The sequence below is a fragment of the Chanodichthys erythropterus genome, chromosome 14 (genome assembly GCF_024489055.1).
Source record: "Chanodichthys erythropterus isolate Z2021 chromosome 14, ASM2448905v1, whole genome shotgun sequence".
Classification (NCBI taxonomy): Eukaryota; Metazoa; Chordata; class Actinopteri; order Cypriniformes; family Xenocyprididae; genus Chanodichthys; species Chanodichthys erythropterus.
In genome coordinates this window covers 22,028,698-22,055,723 of record NC_090234.1, presented here as the reverse complement: position 1 = coordinate 22,055,723, position 27,026 = coordinate 22,028,698, and the positions used below count along the sequence as shown (strand labels likewise).

General features: G+C 35.7%; 2 protein-coding genes across 5 annotated transcripts in view; one reads left to right on the top strand and one right to left on the bottom strand.

The window, feature by feature from the left end:
* Window positions 1–12,870, top strand: part of vwc2l (von Willebrand factor C domain containing 2 like) — a 36,455-nt gene extending 23,585 nt beyond the window's left edge. Inside the window, exon 3 of the mRNA XM_067410683.1 lies at window positions 12,719–12,870. Coding sequence (XP_067266784.1) covers window positions 12,719–12,870 — 152 coding nt within the window. The remainder of the gene's footprint in view (window positions 1–12,718) is intronic.
* Window positions 12,871–26,819: 13,949 nt separating this feature from the next.
* The window catches only part of bard1 (BRCA1 associated RING domain 1), a 34,015-nt gene continuing 33,808 nt past the window's right edge, over window positions 26,820–27,026 (bottom strand). For all 4 annotated transcript variants that reach the window (XM_067410585.1, XM_067410584.1, XM_067410586.1 and 1 more), the window contains one exon: window positions 26,820–27,026. This exon is cut by the window's right edge and continues 193 nt beyond it. In XM_067410585.1, coding sequence (XP_067266686.1) covers window positions 26,884–27,026 — 143 coding nt within the window. In that variant the 3' untranslated portion in view covers window positions 26,820–26,883.

Here is a 27,026-nt window from a genome sequence, read left to right as displayed (position 1 = left end):
GATTAATTGGCCAAAGGGGACTCCTCTATCTCCTGTGTCTTGATGCACTATAGTCAGCAGGACCCGATTCCAAAATTACAATTATTGGATTCCAATGGCTCACTGGATGGCCAAGGGCACAAGATATCCCTGAGTCAGTCCGATACAGAGGCATAAACACAAAATGTAAGCTCAGTGAATCAGTGGGATAAATAGAATGTTGATTGGTACAGTGCTTATAGCCAAGCAACCTGTAGATGCTTGCATGACAAAATATTTAAATGTTATATTTATAATAAATATAAATACTATAAATATGATGCACAGGTATTCATTTAATATGTAAAATATTTAAACCAATTTTACTGAATTAAAAAATGAAAATATTAAAGGGATAATTCACCCAAAAATGAAAATTCAGTCATTAATTACTCACTCTCATGTCGTTCTACACTTGTAAGACTTTCGATCATCTTCGGAACACAAATTAAGTTATTTTTGATGAAATCTGAGAGCTTTCTGTTCCTTCATTGACAGCTACACAACTGACACTTTAATGCTTCAAAAAGTTCATAAAGAGATCATAAAACTAATCCATATGAATTGAGCTGTTTAGTCCACATTTTCTGAAGAGACGTGATCATTTTATATGATGATCAGATTGACTTTAGGCTTTTATTCACATATAAACATTCATCAACTCATGCAGCAGTTGTGGTAAAAGGAACCTCAAGCATGTTTGCATTACGCATGTGAGAACCATTGAGGTTCATTCTCGTGTTATGCAGCACGTTTGAGCACCCAAAAGAGGTTTGTTTTTGCGCATCAAGCAGGTTTGGTTGAGCTTCTGTTTATGTTCGCTGATGAATGATTATATATGTATATAGTTCAGTCATAAAACTCCTCTGAGCAGCTGATTGGTTCAATTAAAGACAATGGGTCATCCAATTGTTCTGTTTTGTCTATCTATGTAACCTATTTATTCCTGACTTCAAATTGGATCAGTATATTGCAGCACACCATGGGATTTCGCTTGCCCTTCACCTTCCCCAGCACCACCTGCCTAGATCTGCTCTGGGGGTTCTCCCTAGGTTTCCTTGCAGCAGCCTAAATTCACTTCAATGTTTTCATGTGCATTTTAGATGTATTCTCACTCATCCAGCAGCAGCAACAGCGTAGCAGATCTAGTCCGCCAAGACCAAACCTATGTACACTCCATGTATATTAATAAATGCTGTTTAAATTCATTCCAGGAGTTGAATGATTGTCATGATTGAAACGTGAATAAATGTCTAAATTCAATTTGTTCATCATTCTCTCTTGAGAAAATTTGGACTAAACCACTCAATTCATATGGATTAGTTTAACGATCTCAAAGTTTCATTTGCATAGGCTGTATATGGAGGGACAGAAAGCTCTCAGATTTCATCAAAAACAACTTTATTTGTGTTCTGAAGAAGGGACGCAAGTCTTACGGGTTTGGAACGACATGAGGACGAGTAATTAATGACAGAATTTTCATTATTAGGTCAACTATCCCTTTAAATTAAATTTAATCAAAATCAAAATGCTAATAATAATAGTAATGCCTTGAAATTGTGACTTTCTCAATGTGATAACATTATTTTTCTACACTGCTATAATAATATTATCTTTAAGTACTGGTTTTGAAAGAACATTGCTTTTAGATAAGAAATCTTTACAGGTAATATATGACAGTTTTAGACAGCTAACCTTTTTTTTTTTTTTTTTTTGGACGCGATAGATTTTAACAAGCTAAAATTACATCAAGTTTGCAAATTGCAGCCGAGTTCTTGTCTTCAGTTTTAAAGAAATCTTGCCGCTCTTTAGAGTGCCTCAGGAGACATGTTTGAAAATAGATTTGTAAAGAAAAATCATATCTAATCTTCTAAGTGCAACTTTAAAATCTATGAAATTCCCTCCTTTTTCCCTTCTGGCACACGTTGACCTACATTCTCCAGGATCCACATTACAGTCAGAAGTGTGGTGCAAGGTATTGTTGCTAAATAGAGACCGGCTGTGACTTTATGCTTTACTAGCGCAGAAAGACAGCCAGAGATACGCACACACAGATACACAAACCTCGCCTACAGCCTGGAAGAGAACTAATCCAGGCAGACAGGGCACGGTGACAAGCTTGTGGTGGTGGCATTTTAGGGAGGCTGTGGTGGAGCCCGTCCCCTGGAGGAAATAACCAAGTCTGCTTCCAAGATCTTTTGAGGGGTCATATCAGGAAGAATCCAATTTTTTTCTTTGATACTTTGAGATGAAAGTGTTCAATGTATTATACTTTAAAACTTAAACCTTCTGACCCAGTACTGCATTTACGTAATGTATTCATCATGCAAAGATGGCGTTTACGTCAGGGTTGGGCAAAATTCTGAATTGAAGAAATGGCTCACTTTAAATTCCTGAGCTGGAATTTAAAATGAATTGGTCACATGGAGCACATGAAGTGGAGGTGGAATAACAGGAAGGGGAATCAAAGAAATATAGAGGTAATGCATTCTGGAAAAGGACATTTTTTATTTATTTATCTTTTATTCAGCAGGGAAGCATTAAAATTGACAGTATGGACATTTACTGTCACTTATAAAAGATTTCTATTTAAGATGTTATAAAATATTTCTATTTAAAAAAAAGCAGCACAACTGTTTTCAACATTTACTGTATTGTATACTAATAAATTTTAAATGAACAGCAAATCAGCATATTAGAACAATTTCTGAAAGATCATGTGACACTAAAGACTGGAGTAATGATGCTGAAAATTCAGCTTTGCCATCACAGGAATAAAATACATTTTAAAAATAATAAAGATGGTTTTTAAATTGCAATAATACTTCAGTTTTACTGTTTTTACTGTATGCCTTGGTGAGCATAAGAGACTTCTTACAAAAACATTTTTAAAAAATCTTACCGAGCCTAAACCTTTGTAAATCAAATACAAATTTCTATAGGTAGCATTTCAAACATTGACACACTTTAATTTTTTTAATAAAAATTAGTTATATAAAATTTAAATTGCAATTCTGCATGCTGTTTGCTACCTCAATTCAAAATTCAATTCTGGATGGCACACAACCCTAGTTTACATAGAAGACTGCTTGTTTAATTCTTAAGGCTCGTTCATACCAAGAATGATAACTATAAAGATAAATTTTTATAATTGGAGACCACACCAACAAACAATATCATTCTGTTTATTCTGAGCACATGCTGCAGGTTTAATTGCTCGAGCTCTTTAAAGCAGGATGGATTCTGATTGGCTGTCAATGTTTTTATGGTTTATCAGCTGGGAAAAAAATCCTTCTGAAAGTGATTCCAATGTTATCTTTACACTGTGTCATTATAAACCCTTTTCACATTTCCAGGTTTCTCAGAAGCGGAAGTCGTCATAGTTGGGTAAAATTCTATAGCGGTGAATGAGAGCATACATTAAATATATTTTTTGTGTTTCCATTTGCTCAAATAGCAAAAGAAAAACTCCACAATAGTGTTTTCACAACTTTCAAAAAGAGGAAAAAAATAGAGAGCGATTGATAACGGCAGTCAGAAGAGAGAAAGATGTCTTTTTTACCGTCATTCCCATAGCTGCTGTATTAGAAACACCCTCACAGCAGCGTTAACTAGATTTTTGTAATTTGATGCAAAGGTAATATAATACTTAGTATAGTGTTATAAATGTACCCATGTTTTCAAAAAATAAAAAATATATTAAAAAAAAGGATTTACGATATTGATGGCCGTTAAAATGCGTCATCACAGTCTGTGAAAAGGGTCCATTGTTATAGCTCTGGTGTGAACTCTGCAATTCTTTTATATTTAGAGCAATTTTTAGAACTATATCTTTATCTTTATCGTTATCGTCATCATCCTTGGTGTGAACAGGCCTTTAGGGTCAAAAAGATGGAAAATATTAATAATTTATTTATTTTTTTTGACTGCTTTGGCGCAAACAATGTTATAAATGTTATAAGTTGGCCTCGGGAGAAAAAATTACATAATAATAATAAATTGATATGAGCACTTTAAAGCTTTACAGAGTATTTACACCATTACATTTATGATTATCCTTCAGTAAGAAAATTTTATGAGAGAATTTTCTATTCCTGTTAATCTTATTAAGGCTTTGGTTTAAAAATTACATCATCTAGGGAATATACTATCTAAGAATTTGCTTAGCTCTATTCGGTTGCAGTTTTAGGATGAAGAAAGACAAAATAATTAGTTCGAGAGACTCTATCTCAGTTCAATCATTTCCAATAATGTTGTCAAGAACTGTTCTAAACAGCCTATCATGTAATCTCTCTCAGATTGTTCCACATGGAAAAACTGAGACGTTAAATGTCAAGAGACACTTATCCCAGCACTGACGGAGCTGGCAGAGGATCAACAATGACACTGGGAATGCCAAGTCTCAGTCAATCAAAATTCAGACATGACTGCATCATTTTTTTATAGCACAACTCTTGCCTTCCATAAACATATAGCTCAAATCCGACTCTTGCATGTCATGTCAAAACGAAAGATGTGGAAGCCTGGGAAGTTTCACTTCCTTTCTGAGCCTCTCTTAATGAACCTCGCAAGAATGCAGTACTTTTTTGCTGAGGTGAATTTGAACCTCAAAAACTCAAAAATAGCCTCAAGAAATAGTGATGTGTTGGCTTGCTCCTGATTGCTAATTACCAAATTATGCCTCTAAACCTTGGCACTTGATTCAGCCTTGGATCCAGCCCATGATAACGAGAACTTTGTCCAGCAATACTAAGCTCAGTTTGTGCACTGCTGGAAAGACAACAGGCCACGTTTCTATGTGGGTGAGCCAATCGTGGGCAACTGTCTCTCAGTGGCTTCAGTGGTTACCATAGTAATTGCATGCTTGTAGGTTGCAAGCTAATCTGAGGGCAATGACGTGGGCAACAGAGTAACTTCAACTGCAACATAGTAACTTCACCTATGATAATGACTGTGATTTGAAAGTAGAAAGAATGTGTGAAAAACAAGGTGAATTTAAAGCTGCACAATTAATCAAAATAAAATAAATTGCATAAACTGTAACATGTTGTATACCTAAATGTGAAGGAGATACAGTGTGTGTCTTTAGTCACATATAACAAGAAGTCACAATGGTTTGCAATTTGGTTTACAGATCTCCAGAGAGACCTCAAGAATTGCCCTGAGTTTTGTTCACTTTAAGCCCACTGGTTTTCTTCTTTTGTGCACTGTAAAAGCAAAGCGCTCCAGGTTCACTTTATTGCCACGATTTTGCCACTATAGGTTACTAAAAAAGACTCAAGGGTTTGCTGCATGAAAGTGAAAATTTTGACAATTACAGCTTAAGTGAACCAAAATGACCTTCGAGGTTAGGTACAACCAAGGCCAACTGCCAAGAGAACTGGTGCCATTTTCACTCAGTTCACTGTTGGATGAACTGAAAGAGGACTTAAAAAAAAAAAAAAAAAAAACGACATTTGTGTGAAGACCCTTAAGAGACTTTGTTAGGAGACAAAAGTAATCACTTGGTGGTTTTTGAATTCCCTGTTCAACATAAGAGCTGAAATGTCAATGTGATTTTATGCCTAATGTTGATTTTTAGCCTTGATATCTGAGATTGAAGATACACAAGATGTCAAACGTTTATCATATCATTGTTCAAATTTCAATTACAGTATGTATCAAAATAAACCAATGTGTTTTTTGACTTAAACTGCAACAGAAAGAACATAAAGTGAATTTCTTATGATTCAGAGATTGCACTTCCTGGCTAGGAAGGATTAAAATAAAAGTACCAAAAAAGTACTAAAATTGAATTGAATGAATGAATTGAACCTAAATAGAAATATTAAATAAAAAGAAAAATAAACGAATAAAAATGACAAAAGCGCATAAAATTTACTAAACCTTAAATTTAAAAAAAAAAAAAAAAAAAAAATCAAAATGTTATAATAAACAGTGTTGGGGGTAACGCATTAAAAGTAATGCGAGTTACATAATCAGATTACATTTTCAAGTAATAAGTAAAGTAATGCAATACTTATTACGCATTACAGTTACTTTTTAAAATAAGTAACTTAAGTTACTTATTTGTAAATCAAGAGGTGTTTTTCATTTCTGTGAATTTGCACATGCATATTTTATTGTTTTTTTTATTTTATTATTTTTATTGCATTTCATTTTATTATTTTATTTCTGTTTGTATGGGTTTTTTTTTTCTGTGAATTCCTCTTCTGTAAAGCACTTTGTAAACACTGTTTTTAAAAGGTGCTATATAAATGAAGCTTTACTTGGTTTTCCCATATTGACTGACAGCTCTCCTGATCCCATGTTGAGAGAAATCAGGAGTAAAGCTGCAGAGGTGTTGTGTGCGCTGTGTAAACATGATGATTATTGCAGTTCTAGACTAAATGTGAGCAGGCATTTACTCATCTCGCTTCCACAAAAACAGATTCAATATCCCTCAAAAATGAATAAAAACTGTGAAATGCAAAGTTTTTTGTTTTTCCTATTTTTCAAGGGGTGCATTTCCCAAAAGCATCGTTAGCCAATTAACATCACAAGTTCCATCGTTACTTACATAGCTCAACGATTTGGTGTTTCCAGAAGCCATAGTTTAAACGAACATTCGCAAACTGCATCGCAAACTTGTGTGGTTGAAACGACAGCTCTCGAGCTGTGGTTAGAAGCATAGTTTCTTGTTTTTATGACATGTGGACTTAATAAATCATTATCTTGAGCAAAAGTTAAGTACAATGTATATATTTTATTTAGAATATATACAAATGTCATTTATATATTTTAATTTGTCAAGAGAGCTAAAGCACCGTTTTTGAAGAGTGCACATGTACGTACGTGATCTAGTATGTCAGAACAAGCATTTGATTTAATCTGGGAATAAAGCATAATAACTGAAGAAAATGAGAATTAGTCCTCTAATGCCACATATCTGTAATTTATAGCAGAAATTCTAGCATTAATTCGACCTCAAATGGATTCATTTAAAGAAGTTATTACCCCACCACCTGTGTGGCGTCATTCACCAACGTGGCTGAACGACAGGTTTGCGACAATACGGTTTCGGGAAACAGTCGTGACTAGCTTGTTGATTTGTTCAACGATGCATCGTACTATGGTTGTTCAGCAGCGATTTACATAGTTGTTCGGGAAACGCACCCCAGAATGGCAGCACAGCTGAAAGGTTTGTTTGAGCTGCGCCCTCTACTGTACAGTCGTGAATTTGCATTTCCTTCAGCCTGAGGCTAACTCATTTCACGTTTGGTGTGAAAAGGCCTTTACATTAGCCAAAAACAGACCTTTATTAAACAAACAAGCAAGCCCAGCACAGGTGGGAAAAAAGTAACAATGCATTACTTTCCATAAAAAGTTATCAAGTAACACAAAAAGTTGCTTTTCAGGAAGTTACGCAATATTGTAACGCATTACTTTTAAAAGTAATGTTAATTTTAACAAAAGTAATTTTAAACTTTCCCTAATACTGACACTACAGTAGTGGATAAAAAGTGATGTCCGGAGGGCATATTTGTTTTTAATGACCCTACGATTTCAATTTACCTTCAAAATATGAGGAAAATATTGATATATTATTTAAATATTTTAAATATGAGGGATGAATAAAACACTAAACTTGGTTAAGGTATTTATATGACAAATTTATTTAGCTACAGCTACAGGGTTTATTTTAATATGCAAAAAAGAAAATGAGTAAAAAAATAAAAAAAAAACATCTCACAGGAAATAGCTTACATTGGCCACAACATAATCAGTTACTAATATTTTGTTGGTTCTCTTTTGTTTTTGCATGTGTTTATAATTTCTGTGCATGATAGCCTGGCCAAAAATGATGTTTGCGTTATCATGAATAAAACAAGCACAACTACGAGATATGCTTACAAAATCTTTTAGACAAGTTTAATAATTTTTGAATAAAGGGTGAGGAGATACATTTTCCTAGGCTGGACATCACTTTTGGCCACTACTGTAATTCAAAATATTAATAAATATGATAATAGTATATAATACTAAATAATATTAAAATACCATTAGACCACAGACATAAGTGGTTTAACTGCCAATAATGAACTAATAAAATCTGCATCTCACAACCTTATCATACAATGTGCGATGATGTTGTAATCAAGGACTTGATCTTCTCAGTAGTCTTAAAACTGATTTTTCATTAAGGAATGACATGAAGCATGATCTTATCATTATCTGTTTGGTACCTGTCCACCTGGCCAAGGTGTCTTTGCACTAGTGACACTCTTTTCTATAGGGTGATGAATAACTGCTCTTGGCTAGGCTAGTAGTCACGCATCTCTGTTTCACCCCCCTTGAACAGTTGCTTTTGCACTTTTGCCAACAGCTCATAATTTTTACTGATGGAAATCAAATATTTGAGTGCATGTAAGACTCCTTCAGGTCTCTTAGGAGCATGCAGAATATTGTAGGCAGTAAAGCAATTTGTGCACCGCTAACCCTGCCGCCCTATCGAAAGTCTATTAACATGTCTGTGATGTGGTTAAAATGCAATCTAGTTGTTTTCCCCCACAGTAAAAGGGAGGTCATGAAGCTTGAACTCTTTTTGAAATGTGCAGCACCACTGACTTTTACTGACATAGAGTGAGGACTATATTTCAGGAAATACTGCCACATCAAACTAAGTACTTTTCAAGGACTTGCTTGTCATCAAGAATGGCCTTACATATATGCTGAAATGTTAGTTCTGTAAATGCTCATTTTTGTTGGGCCGAGTATGATGTTTTACTTATTCAGATCTCATTAACAAATAATCAAATAATACAAATAATAGAGCCACCATGTTTATAAACAAAATTCTGTCTGGTCCTTATAGATGAAATTGCTGTTTACAAAAAAACGCTCAACGCCGGCACTTCAAGATCCTCCAGGCACCATAGAAAAGATGTTTTAGAGCAGTGCTTTGTTCAAATTGAGCTGAAAATGTCCACAAAGTGCAGTGTGAGGATCTTAAACAACCCGTTTCCACAAGATTCAATATGAAAAATGGCTTATTTTTTTATTTTTTTTTAGATCTTTATCTATGATCAAGATCATTATAAAAATCTAACAAGACCTGATTGACCAGTGGCTTGTGCCTGTATCATTTAGGTTTTCATAAAGCCATCACACAAATTCTGATCACAAATGGCTAATTTTAGTCTCTAAATTGCAGAAACTTTAAAGGGGACCTATTATATCCTTTTTTCAAAGTCTTGATTTTGTTTTTGGGCTCTGCTAGAATAGGTTTATATGCTTGAATGTTCAAAAAACACATTATTTTTCACATATTTACATTGTTGCAGCACCTCTCTAGTAACACTCAGTAACACTGTTTCAACACACTACTAATGAGACTCAACCAGGCCTCATCCACATTTTTTTTTTTCATATGACGAGGGTGGGAATTATTTAAATGAGGAATATTGTGGTGTGTACATTCCTTAAAGAAAACTCAAGACTGAGGCGTTTCAGTGCTTACTGATATAGAGAATAATTCTCTTTGGAGTGAACTTTGTGCTTTGAATCTTTGCAGACATTTTTTCATGTTCAAACAGCAACATTACACACTAAAGAAAGTTGAAAACATAAAAAAGCTAGTAGGACCCCTTTAAGATAATATACAGCCAAACATGATATAATGATAATCTTATATGAATAAGATCACTATAGCATATCTAACATTACAGGCACAACCATGCTGCTTACTGGCTTTCTGTGGAAGAAACAAACAAAAAACAGCGAAATATGTAAACTTGTTCAAGCTTAAGCTTGTTATGCTTGATAAAATTCAAAAAATCATGTAATACTTAAAAGATCATCAGAACCACAACACTGCTCAAAGTCAACCCTAAAGATGCTTGTTAATAATTTACAATAATATGCAAGTGAGAGATCAGCAAAGCAAGTGATAAACACTGAGTATCTTGTATTTTGTTTAACACACTCCTAGCCTGAATCTCCAATCTGATCCCAACCACCAAAAAATAAACAAATGATAAAAGTTTATGCGGCGATTATCATACGCCTACATTTTACACTGCAGGTATTCTGTTACACCACATTTAATATACAATAATCTTATTTACCACACTAGTACAATTATCTCAAAAGAACTATGTGTGCCCACAGGGATCTGGGTTCAACATTTATGCAGATGTCTAATTTGTTCATAAAATATGTATCTATGAAAACATCACTAAAATAAGACTGATAAGAATGAACATTGTAGCCTGAATGTACATGCATAAGCTAATATATAAGATTAATATATAATGGAACTTACATTGGACTAAACTTGACTCTACATTGATTAAAATACACTGAAGAGCACATGTGACACATACCTTGACTGTTGTTATAGATTTTGTTCCAGAGTAACCAATAATAGCAGCATCAGTCCCCTTTGAGATCACCAGAAGTCAAGTGCTGTAACAGAAACAGTATAAAGACAAAGACATGCACCACTCACAGATAAAATAATTGCATTGCGCAATAAATAGGCTACAAGAATCCTGACTTTAAGAGAACTTGATGCCTTTATGTCAATTGAAAATTATGTAGCGCAAGCGTAAGCTAAAAAATTATAGATTTAACAGTTGTGTTCCTCTAGTGCCATGATGTGACCAGGGCAGCACACCACACACTAACAGATTCCATTCACATTCACAAACAACCAGAGTCCCGACTGTGAACAAAAATCTCTCGCGGTCAAACATGACTTTAGATGACGGGCAAGAATAAATGGCGATAATAGTGTTTGGACTGCTTTTTACAGAAAATTCGCTGGAAAAAAAGAAAAAGGTTTGGATGAAGTTGTGTTATGCTTCCGTCAGCTCGCTTTCTGATTGGGTATCATTTCATTCCATGTGACAATTAACAGGGTGTGTGCGTGTTTGTCCTCAGGGTTCCCCCCACACAACAGGACCAACATGCTGAATATTTACGTTTTGAGATCGGTGCAGCCCGTTCTTCAGAACAGATTCAATCACTCTTCGTCTTAAAGGATTAGTTCACTTTCAAATGAAAATTAGCCCAAGCTTTACTCACCCTCAAGCCATCCTAGGTGTATATGACTTTCTTCTTTTTGATGAACACAATCAGAGATATTTTAATAAATATGATGGATGGATGTGGATCACGGAAGCACTTTCTTCAGCTCATACTCATCGATCCCACTCACTGCCATTGTAAAGCTTGGATGCATCAGGATATTTATTAATGAATCTCAGATTGTGTTCATCAGAAAGAAGAAAGTCATATACATCTAGGATGGCTTGAGGGTGAGTAAAGTTTGGGGTGATTTTCATTTGAAAGTGAATTAATCCTTTAACACACATGATCACACCACCGGTCAATCTGATAAGATGATCTGTAGAACAATCAAGACAATTGGGACTTTACCTAGGATTGTTAAAAGGGGAGAATTGGGCCCAAAATTGGCACGTTGTAGCGTGTGGGTGTCTTAAGGAAATGTTTACATACCATATGCCAACAATAAAAACTGTTAGTATTTAATTTATCTTCCTTTGGGTTCTATTTTAACTAAATATTAAGTGTGTTTAAAATTTTTTTTTGATTTTAGTCAGACCAAAGGAATATTTTTTTCTTTTAAAATGCCATGTAAAAGCAATCCTAATGCACAGAAGCTGCAATTAATTGATCAAAAATACTGTAAAAAAACAGCAATATACAATTTAAAATAAGTCGGTAAGTCTGTTATGCTCACCAAAGCTGCATTTAATTGATAAAAAATACATTAATATTAGGAAATATTATTAGAATTAAAAATAATTTTTCTATTTGAATACATTTTAAAATGCAATTTATTCCTGTGATGGCAAAGCTGAATTTTCAGCATTATTTCTCCATCTTCAGTGTCACATGATCCTTCAGAAATCATTCCAATATGCTGATTTTCATTTCCAATATGCTCAAGAAACATTTCTTATTATTATCAAAGTTGAAAACAGTTGTGTTGCTTAATATTTTAGTAGAAATTGTGATTTAATTATTTCAGGATTGTTTGATGAACAGAAAGAGCAGCATTTATTTGAATTGTAACCATGTAAAAGTCTTTACTGTGACTTTTGATTAATATAAGTAATAAAAGTAAAACTCTTTACTGACCCCAAAATTACAGTATGTTAATCTGTCTACAACATGCTTTAAAAGAATGAGGTGACCTCGATTACAAATTTAGTGATTGATACAAGTGGTTATTTGATTGATTAATCAGTGTATCATATTCAATGTTTATCAATTCAATAGTGTGCCAATTCAATGTTTTTTTTGTTTTCCTATAGCTCGTAATCTGCGATGGTCTACAAGGCCACAATAGAAGAGAATAATGAGTGGAGCGTGCTCAGATCACACATACTGCCAGCATGGCTGTTCAGCAGCCCCTGCAGCTTGTGGCGCATTAGAATGCAAAGCATCCCAGTGAGAGGATGGGTGTGTGAGAGGGAGAATTAGAGAGGAAAAAGGAGACGAAGAAGGAGCAAAAGAGCTTTAGTGTTACAAAAACAAGCCCAACAGTGCATGCCCGTGAAAAACATCCACACATCTGTTCCGCTTTCGAAACTCCCTTTGAGTCACTCTGGCACTCCCTCCAAAAGAGGCTCCTGTGAGCTCTTGCTCATTCTTCCTTCCTTAAAATCTCCTACTTTTCCCCATGTGACAGGTCCAAATTGCTTCGCTGGAACCACAATCATCCCAGCTGGCATTGAAGTGAAGGTGGACGACTGCACCATCTGTCGGTGCCACAGCGGGGACTGGTGGAAGCCTGCGCAGTGCTTGCGGCGGGAGTGCCTCAACGGTCAGACGTCGTCATAGAAACCCTCCGGAGCTGAAGGGAGGGACACCGATGTGCGGCACGGCTGTCGGCACAGGGGACGGCCCACCTTGTGACAGCGAGAGACTGACTGGCAGGAGCACAATTCCTCTGGCAAACTGAGATGGCTGGACAAGTTGAGATTCATGGACACGGACTCACATACATACTGTACACTCAAACACACACATGCATAAAAGTCCTTGGCAGAATCATAACAGTTTGTCTTTCATCCTGTGATGAGTTTATACTAGGGTGAACCTCATGAAATATTTCACTCCAAAATCAAAAGAAAAAAAAAAAGAATTGGTACTTTGCATAATGAAAATAGTCTTTTTTAGGAGTTTTTTGGATTTTGACTATTTTTCTTCCATAAAAATGCCCCCCCCCCACCCCCCCCCATTCCAATTGTTATTTTACATTTTCCTACAAAATTACTTTAATGCATCCAAATGTCTCTTTCTTTTTTCTTTTTTTCTCTTTTATAAATGCCATTATTTAACAGGATTTTCATTAGATTCTTACTAATGAATTTGATTTTTTTTTTTTTTCATAAAAATTACCCCATTGCAATTCTCATTTTATGAGAATTTTATTTATTTTTCCCCCCCATTACATTAATAAGAATTTTTGCATTGCCATAATGACAGTTTAAGATTAAATGTGCTTAAAAGTCTTAAAATACCTTAATAGTCCTTAAACAAACTTCATTTTCTTTAGGCAAAATACAATTTCTTATTTTGTTTAGTTGATTTTGGCGTGTAATATGATCTGGACACATTCTTGACAGGTTTCATGAGATTCACCCACTAGTTTTATTAGTTGCTTATGCTGCTTAAACACAGTGTTTGTATATTTCACGAGACCTTGAGTGCTCAATGAGAACATTTAAACCTAAAATAGCACCTCAGTCCTTTGAAGATAAAGTTGATTATTTTCATCTGAGCTTACAGTGAGATACTGAAGCACAGCACACATTACAGCATTACACACACAAAACCACACCTCCACTAGTCCTGTACAAGCCTCTGTGTTCCCACATTTGTTGAGTGTGAGTGATATTTAGTAGTAGTATTACTAGAGGGTATGAACTTGTTCATTAAGAAACATGATTAATGACAAGTTTGATTTTAATTGTCTAATTAGTGGAACAAGAGGGAATAAGGTAGATCTACACCACATAATTGGAAAATGGCCCAAGAGAAACACAGCGAAGATGATTCAGTGATTGTTCAGGGAAATTATTGTATTGCTTCATTCATATGAGAAAACTCTTATGAGAATGGATCCAGCAGTATAGGTGGGAAGCACTTTCCATTAATAGGGTACACTTTTGCGTCCCATGACGTTAAACATTAGAGGCATACATATTTTATATAATAGTAATAATAATAATAATAAGTTTAAATTACTGTCTTATTATATAGTAATATTTTTTAAAATAAATTAATACAGCAAGGATGCATTAAATTGATCAAAAGTGACAGCAAAGACATTATTAGTGTTACAAAAGATTGCTATTTCAAATAACTGCTGTTCTTTTGAACTTTCTATTCATAGAATTATATTAAAAAAATGATTTCCACATTTTTCAACATTGATAAGTAATTTTTCTTGAGCCGCAAATCAACATATTAGAATTATTTCTGAAGGATCATGTGACACTGAAGACTGGAGTAATGATGATGAAAATTCTAGAGAACGATATATCGGCTGCCATATCGGTATCGGCCAATATATGTTAATTTTTTATTTTATTGCTATTGGACATATTATTCTATATCATACACTCGATAAATAATGGATTATTGAGACACTTCAGATGCACACTGTCCGCCAGGATGGATTTGAATTGCTTGAAATATGATTGGAGTCACTTCAAAAAGGAAAATACAGTTAAACATGTGCAGTGCAAGTCTGCATATAGGCTACATAAAATTATAATGAGAACATTATAATTGTGTGTGTGGGATATGGCTTTTGATGGTGAAACTTTTGTCTTAGTAATCAGGAAATCCAAATTATATAACAATTTTGATTTAGGTTTATCAGCCAATATATCGGTTATCTGCTTTCAAATATAAATAATTATCGGTTATCAGCATCGGCCAAAATGTTCATATCGGTGCATCCCTAGAAATTCAGCTTTGCATCACGGGAATAAATTACAATTTAAAATATATTCAAAAAGAAAATCATTATTTTTAATTGTAATAATATTTCATAATATTACTATATTTTTGATCAATTAAATGCAGCTTTGGTGAGCATAACAGACTTTCCGAACCTAATTTTTTTAACAGAATATATATTCCATAATGCAGTCTTCTAATTCAAAACCCTTGTTTTTCTCTCCCAAGCCCAAACAAGCACACTTTCCTAAAGTCTAGCAGCTTGAACTCATTATGTACACTGTGTTATATAATATTATATATAAAAATTCAGGGTATATAATAACTAATGTCTACAATTTAGGCACATCCTAATGGCAAATCTCATAAAATATAAATACATTAAATAAAACAGCTCCTCAATATTTAGTTTTAACCTCTTCTTTTTGAAGGTTAAACGCCTCCTTTCATTCATCATTTGTTAAATAAATTGTAGTTTCAGGCAACATATTGTACCCTATTCGTGGAAAGTGTCCTCTAACCAATCTCTACCGTAATGCAGTTTTCTCATCTGTTTGCAAAACCCTTGTTTTTCTCTCCCAAGCCCAAACAAGCACGCTTTCCTAAAGTCTAGCAGCTTGAACTTGTTATCTAAGCAATTAGCCAGCCCACAGCAGCCTACTTTAATTTTCCTTAATCAGGCAATATGCAGTGATAAATTATCCGCCTCTGCCCTCTGTGGTACTGCCCGGCAGACACACAGCCCAGCATGCAGAGGGCTAAAACAAAGGAAGGAATCTGCATACAGTCTGGTGCTTCAAAGCCACGTTTATAACCACTTCTTTTGATCTTCAGCGCATCCGTAACCTCGGCTCACGGCAATTTCGCTTGCAGCTTAGAAGGAAGATGTTGATCAACTGCACTTTGAGAAGCACTTAAACCAATAAGAACCTCTAGACAGACTCTGAGCCGCTTTCAGCCCACATTCGCTTAAGATTTTTCTGTATCGTCGTAACACGTGTGCAGAGACCTAATACAGCACAATGTTACAGCAACGACCATCATTCAGGTTTAACTAATGCATAGCTTATGGATCCCCTTTAAAACAGGCACCCACTTCCCTGATTCCCCTTCTTTCTTTCTTTTTTTTTTTCTCGATGATGAATACCAGTCATTAATTCAATAGGAACTTCACCAAGCACCTGTGATTTATCATAGGTATTTTTCCCCTCCAAGAGAATTCAATGCCTTTAACCTTTTGGACTCTGTTTCTAAGCACTGATGGATGAGCTACTTAATAACAGATCTGCAGATTTGGTAATGAGACGACAATGAATGCAATAGCATGACCGCCAAAGGTACTAGATATATATATATTGTGCTAGATATAAATATATATATATATATATATATATATATATATATATATATATATATATATATATATTCCCCCACTGCCTTTTACTTCATCTTTGGGGTCTCTTGTCTCTCTATAGCTCAAGGTAGAAGCCAAGGCTTGTCCAATAAGTCAGCAAATCATTAGGTCTCAATTGAAATAATGAACCTTAAAAGTCTATAAATGACATACAGCAGATGACAAACGATTATTAAACAGTCCCTAGGGTCTTTTTTACACTGGACATTTATTACAGCTCTGAGCATATAAAAAACAGATGCTGTGTAGCATCATCTAACACAGAGACAGGGTGATACTAAAAGAACAGAGCGTGCAGATGAGTACACAAGCTGTCATGAGCCAGACTGTGAAGCACTAAGCACCAAACATGACCCACAGCTACAAGCAAAGCTTAGGCTTATGCAAGCGGGCGATCTTTTTGTTTCCATGGCTTCTGTTCTTCTTTTTGTCCTAAGCCTGCCCATCCCAATGGGCGCAAGGCGCTTGCCTTTCTAAAATCACTGACTAGACGAGGATTTCTGAGCTAAACTGCCCTCTGCTGTAGTTCAAGTTACATCTACTGCAGCACAAAAACTATGACGTTTACTACAACATGAGCTATGGGAAGCTCAATCATTCAATTACTATACAATCTCAGATTACAATGTCATGATAGATGGCTAAACAAAACAATCATTGATGGGTAAATCTCACAAAAATATGTTCAGATCACATTTCAGCCTAAAAATCAAAAATTGCACAATGAAAATGATGCCTATTTTGGGATCATTAAGGATTTGTTTGCATTATGACATTTTTTAAGTACCTTTACATGCACCAAATTTTCTAAAACCCATCAGTATGTATTATTTTTGAAGGTTTTTTTATTTGTATGTACCATATTTTCCAGAAAATAAGTCAACTATAAGGCCCTGATCACACTAGTGTTTTAAAACGCATAACTTTTGCTATGGTTACGCCTGTCGTTTACACTACACCTGTGTTTTCGAACCTCAAACCACTTGTACGCGCATTTGACGTGTTTTCGATCGTGTAGTGTAGATGGAGAACATTTCTGAAACACTGTGGAAACGCCAGTGTAGACGAGGATCGTTTTCAATTTAAAAAGGCATTTTAAAACAAAAACTTACTAGTGTAAACGGGGCCTAAGTCACACCGGGTCAAAGCTTCATTGTTGAGGGGGAAAAAAAAGATGTCACATTGATTTATGCAGTAAGTCACATTTTATCACATTCAGAAATCTGTAAAATACAGGTAAATAAAGCAAAACTTTTACAAACATCCACTATAAACTTGTATTTTAGGTCCCATCACAAAATCCCACCACAAATACTTTACATTTAACAGTAATTCCCATTCTATTATTCTCAACATTTAATCTTATTATATTAGCATTTTTAAAGAAATATTTGTTACTACTATTAATTCTACCATTAAGTATAAATATTGAAAGTTGTCTCTTTTTTAATCAACATTAAGATTTTTCTCTTTTTTTTTTTTCATTATGGTAATAAGAATTTAGGGAAGGAATTTGCTTAATTGACAAAATAATATTGTAAAAATTGCCTTAAAAGACAATACAAATCTTAATGGTGCTAAAAAATAGGTTTGATGTTCTTTATGCAAAATCTTCCTCTTGACTTTGTGGTGAAATTTGACCTGAAAATTTGACCTTTTTACAATTTTTGTGAGAGTCACCCGAATATAATCAAAGTCTCAGCAGCTACTGAAACTAAATGTGTCCTGGAATTGTTGTATGGGATAAAACAGTGTTTCTTTTTTATATATTAACCCTAAATGTTCATTAAACTGGACAGCCGTTCATTGTTTTGGCAGCATATCGCACATCATGGGACATGATAATGAGAGATATCAGTGAAACTGTCATTTATTTATTATTTATTGACTGAAAGTCAGCTGTGGCACTTAAAACTCCCATCTGTCCTCATGTACTGTATGATCCCCCCACCCCACTGTTCTCTTTTGACAATCACATGGAATTCACAATGACCAGGCCTGATGACGTGGAATACATCTCATTTGTACTTTTTCCACAGCATCATTTTCCTGATTCATAAGCTACAGTGCATCCACTGAAGGAAGGACCGGCTTCATCTGTGAAGAAATTGTGTTCTGCATCATGCTTCTAGAAAGACCTGATTCTTTGTGCACATGGCCTTCAATGTCTGTCACTGTCTCTACAATTCACTGTCAGTTTTTTGTAAAGGTGAACCATTGCTCTTTTTTTGAGACACTGACTAACTGTAGCTGGAAGCTGTGAAAGATTGTTCTTTTTTCTAAACAAAACTGTTATATGAACTTGTGCCTGAAAACAAACAAACTGCATCTCTAAAGGAAGAGGAAAAAAATACTGTTAAACAATCAGCTTTTCTTACTGACGGGCACTGAGGGTCATTACACTTAAAGGGACAGTTCACCCAGAAAAAAAAAAAAAGACAATTCTGTCATCATATACTCACTCTTATGTTGTTGTGAAGTGGTATGACTTTCTTCTGTGGAGTATAAAAGGACAAACTGAAGAATTGTATTAATTTTCATTTCCACGCAATTACAACAAATGAGGAACTGAAGCTTCAAAGGGACCCCAAACCAAAATAAAAGCGAGGCATGATTTGTCCACAATATTCCAAGTCTCATAACCATGCATCAACTTTGCGTGAGAAACAAACCAACAGAAGAAACAGCTGTAAAGGTTTGAAAGAGTGAGTAAATGACAGAGTTTCCTTTTTTTTTTCCTGTGAACTATTCATTTAAAACTCATTTTACTCAATGATTATGTATCATTTAACATAGTGCTATTATTTAAGATTAAGAATTATTATTATTAATATTAATCTTATTTTATGGGACAGTACAAAGCCCAGGTGCCCTTCCTAATGTATAAACATGTACATATCTCAAAGCGTTTAATGTGTATTCTGAATTCAGAGTTAGAAAGAGGATTAAAAACGTGTATTATTTATGAAAACAAAACTATTTTGTTAAATAGACTGAAAAAAGTGTTATTCAGTAAAAAAAAGAAAGCCAGTGTATGGTTTTATTTCCCCCCCTCCTTATTATCTTTTGTAAGCACATCCAACCAGCTCATCTCCAACCAGATGCATAAGGCATCTCCGATACTGCAGACATGAGCAGTTCCTAAATGCTGAGGGGGCAGTATTTTATAACCAGCCATTCATTTACAGTGTGGAAACATCACATTCCTTCTGTCACAGGGATAGTCGGGCACATGTTCACTTTATTCTGCTATTGCTAAGAAAACAGACGGCGCACTGAGGTCAGAGAGCAGGAAAGAGAGGAACTCAGACCATTACTGTAACTCCACCACAGGTTTACTCATCCATCATTGTCTAGGAGAGCATTAAAGTGCTGATACAACAGGAGGAAGTGGCACAAAAAAATGCTAGAACCCCCTAAAAGCTATTGAAGAAGTGCAACCTTCATCATAACTAGCAGAAACAGTAGCCGGAACTGAATTGCTTCCAATCCTGATGGACCAACATACTATGACATCCATGGAAGGCACTATTCACACACCATTTTTTGCTCTAAGCAATGTTTTGAATAAAGAGTTATTTACAAAGAATGTCTGTGATAGTGTTACATAAGCTCATGTGCCCACAAGATCATATATAATTAAGGGAAGAAATTAATTGAGGTGAGGATCTTACCTGGTGCTGCTACTACTGAGGATCAGACTCTATTGATTTTATTTTATTTTTACATCAGATGGGATATCAGCAGGCAGCACTTGAACCGCCAACTGGCAAAAAGCCTCAATAATGCAAAGGGGGAAAAACACCAAGTAGCAAATAAGAAATTTAGTGTAGCTATAGTATTCAATAAAGGTATAATGCTATTTCATGTATTCTGACTTATTTACACTGTTAAAGAGTTGGATTCTCATGCTAAACTTGGCCAAAGTTTCAAAAGACGAGTTGGACGTATTACGGCATATTTCTGTGCCATTTTCGAGTATGTGTCTGTGTGACATCAGAAAGGTCAGAATTCCTTGTATGGGCACTTCTCCCAGAAGAGCGCGCACACGTCGACCAGAGCAAGAGAGCAAGAGCACGCCTATCAACGCTCGTTCGGCTTTACGGAAGACGTCAGCAGCGCTGCACAGGTCACAGAACTTCACGAAATCATCAATGTCAGGGAATGTCAGGGTTGTGAGGGAAAGATACCCTTGCTTCCCAAAGAACCCAGTGTTAAGTGGAGCTGAGAGATTTGTGCTCAGGCATTACATTGATGCGCTCTCGATATTTGTTATTAAAATAACCATAGAAACTGATAGTTGAAATCACTTTTTTATGGGTTAAAATGAATGGAGAATGGCCCTCAGGATTAGCACTTATGGTTTCATAAACAAGGCCAAGTTCTACTCTGGATTTACAGATTGTTTGAAACTGATAATGATCAAGGTCATGAGTTAGAACCGCAGATGGTGAGTAAAACTGTTTTGTTGGCAATAGGCGCCTAAGTGCATGTAAAAACACAAACGCAGTGAATTAATTTATTCATCATTCACTATACGCTATATTCATTATGGTGATTCAAAAGTTATCCAGGGATAATGCGATGGTGTATTGTGTGTTTAAATACAGTTGTTTAGCTGAATATTGATAGCTTGCAGATGATCACTACGCAAAACCTGCACGTGCTCGTCACTCTTTAGCTCCGCTCACACGGCACGCCTCCAAGAGCTCGGCTGTTTTCAGAAAGACTCGGTACAGCCTATCTATCTTTTATATATATGATAAAAATAAAGACTTTTCGGAGATATGTTAATCTTGAGTACCTATACAGTAGTAGTGCATCTTTCATGAGATTGGCAGAAACAGTGTGTGATACAAGTAAGTAAAAACAAAAGGTGCGGTGACTAGAAATGTTTATATTCTTCAATGCCAATATGCACCCAATATTAAAATTCCATAAAACTATAAATACTAAATACTAAAAATAAACTGAAATGAACAGTTTAAATGCTACAGGTAAATTTAGGCAAAATAAATATGTTGCCAATGGACATTCATTTTGAGACTTAAAAAAAATTAACAGTTAAAATTATTAGTGTTTCGTATTAAAGTTAAGGCAGGGCCAAGGCAAAGGTGTTATAAATGTAAAAATATGGATATGCACAGCTGAATATACAATGTTTATAAAATATACTATATTTATGAATATACAGTATTTAAAGGTGCCATCGAACTTTTTTTTACAAGATGTAATATATGTCTATGTGTCTGAAGTTTCAGCTCAAAATACCCCATAGATTTTTTTAAATTAATTTTTTACCTGCCTATTTTGGGGCATCATTAACTATGCACCGATTCAGGGCTGCTGGCCCTTTAAATCTCGTGCTCCCTGCCCATCGAGCTCGCAACTCTATAATACATTGCATTTACAAAGTTCACACAGCTAATATAACCCTCAAATGGATCTTTACAAGATGTTCGTCATGTATGCTGCATGCATGCTTCGGGTCACATTTGATTTTGAATGAGTTTGAGGCTATATGCTCCGTGGCTAACATTACACACTGTTGGATTTATAAAGAATGAAGTTGTGTTTATGAATTATACAGACTGCAAGTGTTTAAAAATGAAAATGGTGACGGCTCTTGTCTCCGTGAATATAGTAATAAACAATGGTAACTTTAACCAACAGTAGCCTACATTAGCAACATGCTAACGAAACATTTAGAAAGACAATTTACAAATATCATCAAAAATATCATGATATCATGGATCATTTCAGTTATTATTGCTCCATCTGCCATTTTTCGCTGTTGTTTTCGCTGATGATTCGCTGTGCACAGAACTTTCATTAATAAGCCTTTATCTGACCGAGTTCTGCTGTGCTCTAAATCACTCACAAATCTTATGATAATTCGATAATCTCCATTCAGTTTCACACAATATTAGTTGTTTTCATGCCTTTTGCACAACATTGCACCATTTCATGCTTTTCATCTTCAGAAAGATCTTTCTTCCTCCCCATATTGCATGAGAACCATAACTTGCTTAATAATGTGGAACAACCTCTAAGTGGGGTTTCCATAGATCTGGCAATTTTTTTTTATTCTGAGATTGATACCAGTTGTCTAAAAAGACATGGATAAACAAACAAACAAACAAACATTTTCTTAGAAAAACTAAAATCTGAATGTTTATTGTACTGAAATCTTACTGATATGTCAATTGCATAATAATTTGGAACGCAGTGTATAGTCAGGGGCGCACATAACTTTTTTGGTCTGGTTCTCAAGGGAGCACCTGGAGATGTTGCTTGGTACTCACACTTTGCTCTCCTCACTATCTTCTTTTCTCTCGAACATGGTAGATGATGATGTTTTTTTATTATTATTATTTTATTTAAAGCTGCAGTCTGTAACTTTTTTGGGTTAAAAATTATTCAAAATCAATTTTTGAGCAAGTACATAACCAGCCAGTGTTCAAAACTATCTCATTATCTTAGCTCGATTCACAACGGTAAACTTGTAATAATGTTTTATAATAAGAGCGACCTGGTGGATTTCCGCAGGAATGCATCATTACAGTACGTCACATCCGTAAAACAGAAAGGAAGGAGTCCCATCCAGGCTAGTCAGTTTATTACGTGAGGATGCTGCTTGTAGCAGATCATTTATAGCCTTTTCTCACAGCAGCTGAAATAAGTAAACTTATCATTTTGATGGTGGATTGTAATCCAGAAAGATCCAAATGACAACCATCAGTGACAACTGGAGATTTACCTGTAGTCAAAAGTAAAAGACTTTGGACTGTGGAGTGGCTACAGAAATTGAAATCTACAGGTAACGCTAATATAAATAGTCATAGCAATGCTGATGTTGTTAACATTAACAATTTGTGAACAATATAACAGTAATAATAATTTGCACGGTTTGGCATGATCCGAGCTAAGCGATCGTTACATTTAATCACCATTGGCAGTGCAATTTACTGTAGGCCTAATCAGGCATGAAAACGGATCAGGGGTGAAAAAGGTGAGAAGGATATTACCCCTCTAGGGGGTCCGGGGGCATGCTCCCCCATAAGAAAAATGTAAATATTCCATATTTTAAAGCATCAATCTGATGCATTTTGAGATGCTTTTTTGCCAACCTGGGAAGAACTGGAGAAACTTAACTTCAGCCATGAGTCAAAAATTATTATGGCCCCCTTACGAAGTATTATGAAGGGGGATCGAGCGGGAATCTTTATTGGTGTCGATTTTCAGTCTCATTTTAATGATAGGCTTTACGCATCTGTCAATCATCCCCACTTGCTATTTGGGGGAAGAACCTAGCGCTATGATTGGTCGGACTCTTCTTCTTTTGCTGTTGCTTGATTTGAGGACTGCACATGCACAGAGGCATCACTAGGTTTTTGCATAGTTTAGAGTGACAAATCGTACCAGCGTACTTTGAAGTCAAAATGCATATCTGCTACGCAAATTGCTTACAGGTTGGCAGGTCTGCTTATTGATAGAACGGTGGCCACTTTACCTTCTGCCTTGTCAGTCCCCTCACCTCAAAATCTACCTCCTCAAAAATGGTAGCGTTAGCTAATAATTTTCCACCAGAGCTTTAGCTAGCTGGCTAACGTTGCTTTCTCTCCTGCTGTGTTCAATGACTCAATTAATCAAGCTGTAGCTAACATTAGCTAAGTCTATGTCAACAGAGCTCCTGGGTAACTTAACTTAGATATACCAGAAAATATTAAAATGATTGAAACCATCACTCACCAAATTCAGTCAGGTAAATCGCCGAGGCCAGGCGTGCTTTCAGCTTCTGATGGTGGTCTGCACTGGTGATACAAGGCCCTTCGCGTTAATATTTCCATGCACTCGCGCTCCCTTCTGGCACGCGCACCTGTTCGCAGTTCACTGAATATGAAATACAGTATCCAAACCGGAGCGGTGACTGACAGCAAGAATTAGATTCATCCGCGCTGACGAGCTGTGCCAATGCACAACACAGGTACAGATATCTAATCTGCACATGACTGCAACTGCAGGTTTCAAACAAGAGATGGCGACAAAGAGGAAAAAATCGCAGACTGCAGCTTTAATTTACATTAATGACACAGACAACATCAAGAATATTAGGCTGCTGTCACTTTAAGACGGAATGTGCACACGGACTGAATATACTAACACACATCCGGTTTCTTTCTCAACTGTTCGCTAATGACATAACCGAGACAGGTATTTTGACATAATTTTGTGTGTAGGTGTCAAGTGAAAGTAAACGCGAAAAAGGAATCAATTCGATGTTCGAGCGCTGTCTGAAACGCGCCTCTCTCTCTCTCCGTGCGCGCGCTTCGGCTGTGGCACAGATAACAGCTCGCGAGTCCCGATTTTCGCCTCTTCTTCCGCTTTTAAAATCGTTTTTAAAACGAGACAAACTGGCGAGACAAAACACGTCTAAATGATAAACTTTCACTCTATGATGGTTAAACTTAGCAGTTAATACGCAAATCACATGCGTGCCGAACCGTTGGGCAGTACGGATCATGGATTGCGATCCGTTGCACCCCTAATAATTAAAGAACACACTTACCATCATGATTGCTATCTAAGAGATGGAGAAAATCCTACTCCAGTATGTAAACGTGTCCCTGTGATCCGGTCCCCAAAAATGTTGGTAGGCTACCATAAGCGCTTCCCTCCATGTTTTCTGGTGCGCATCGTTTATTATTTTTTTTACCACGCATGCGCACCAGTGCACCCCGATTATAGTTTTTAATTATAGTTTGAATTGTATTTATTTTTTATATTTTCCATTTTCAAATGTTTTAAAATTTTGGAATTTTTGTTAAAGATTTAACTATTTTGTTTCTTTTCATTTTGTATTAGTGTTTTTTTTTTATTATTATTCATTTTTATTTCAGTTTTGGTTTTATTTATTTTAGTACATCAAGTTAGTTAAGAAGTTAATGTTTATTTTATTTCAAGTAATGGCATTTTTTTATGGTTTTAGTTTTATTTGTATAATAACCCTGGTCAGATGATGCAAAAACTAGTCAAAAACCAAGGTTGTGCAAGATAAATATTTGAATCAGATGGGAACTAACCTCCAGAAGAAAAACTGGGCTTGTCCTAGACTAGACATGAGACATTGCACTCTCTAACTGAAATCCAGTTTAGCATCATTCAATTAATGTAGTGAAGAAAGCTTGTTTGGCAGCAGAACTTTCCAAACATACAAAGAAGATCATTCTTCAGTAGATCTGAGATTTATAACATCATTTTATCATCAGCCTCTGTTTGGTACTATGAGTCTAGGCAATAATTATAAAGTTAGATCTCCAGTCTTTCCCTTTAATATAAATTCTGGCTAAAAAGATGATCTTGGATGAATAGAAAAGCCAGCATTCATATTAAAGACATCTTCAGATATACTATAAACCAAAAGACAAAGCCAAAAGATCCAGCATTGTGAAAAACAATGCATAATGAGTAACTTTGCCCTCAGGATTGTATCTGTCTGCACACATTGCTCTGTAAAAGTGCATTTGAAAGCTCTTAACTCTTAGTAGTGAGATGATAAAGTTTGCAAAGTCAGGTGTTAAGAGTTAGGGGTGCATGTTTCCCTCTACCCACAGGACCCTCAATACCCTCCAATTAATCACCCCACAAAACCCTGTCCACACCACTAATTGCCTCCCTCCACGTCCCTGCAGGACGAGGGCGAAGCAATTTAATGCGGCTCACAGCAATCAATAGCAATTAGGAGCATCCCTGACTAATCCCATTGAAAGCCATGTCTTGGGAGATGGCCAAAGAGGACCAGAAATCTTTCATTTTTTAACCCTTGCAGAAACAACGAGCAAAGAAAACAAAAACTTGCATGTTTAAAAAAGTACCAATGTTTGAGAATTAATTGCTCTTTTTCTCTTTGGGTATCTTTTTCCATCTAATCTAAATGCCACCTCATCATCTGTGGAGGCAAAGAAAGCCAGGATCTCATTATCCTGTCCTGGTCTATATGAATACCATTTGGTTTTTTGAACAAAAGCTATCTAAGCAATTAGCACTGCATTTTAAAGTCTGATGAAGATGTAAGTTTTGTCTGGAGGAATAGAAAACAAAATCCCACGAGATCTCCGAATGGTTGGCACACAAGTTGCGAGTCTGCTCAAAATAGGTCATGTATCCTAACAATGGCAAACGTTTTTATAATTTTCTAGCTTTCAGATGGCATAATTTGGCCTAGAACAAAAAAGAACAAGCACAATAGACTCTAAAAAGCATGCAAATACTTTCTCCTAAGAGTTGCCATGTGACGAGTCTTCAGGGGATAGTCAGGTCCTTTATTTTGCCTCACATACAAAAGCTTGATGAAAACAGCAATTATGATGTCTCTATCTTCAGATACGGATTAAAAAAACTAATTTCTTTTATGCAGAAAAAGGTTTTATTTGATGTCATGAAGTCGAAACACAATAGTACAGCAAGGTCTAGGGCTCCGGCACAGGCAGGAGCTGAAAGGCAGCTATGCAGTCCAGAAGCCACGTGGATGGAGCCGACCACACCTTACCTAACCGGATCCTCTGGGGTTTGTAGGAGCTCTGAGGATCATATAAGATGTACTGGGTGCAGA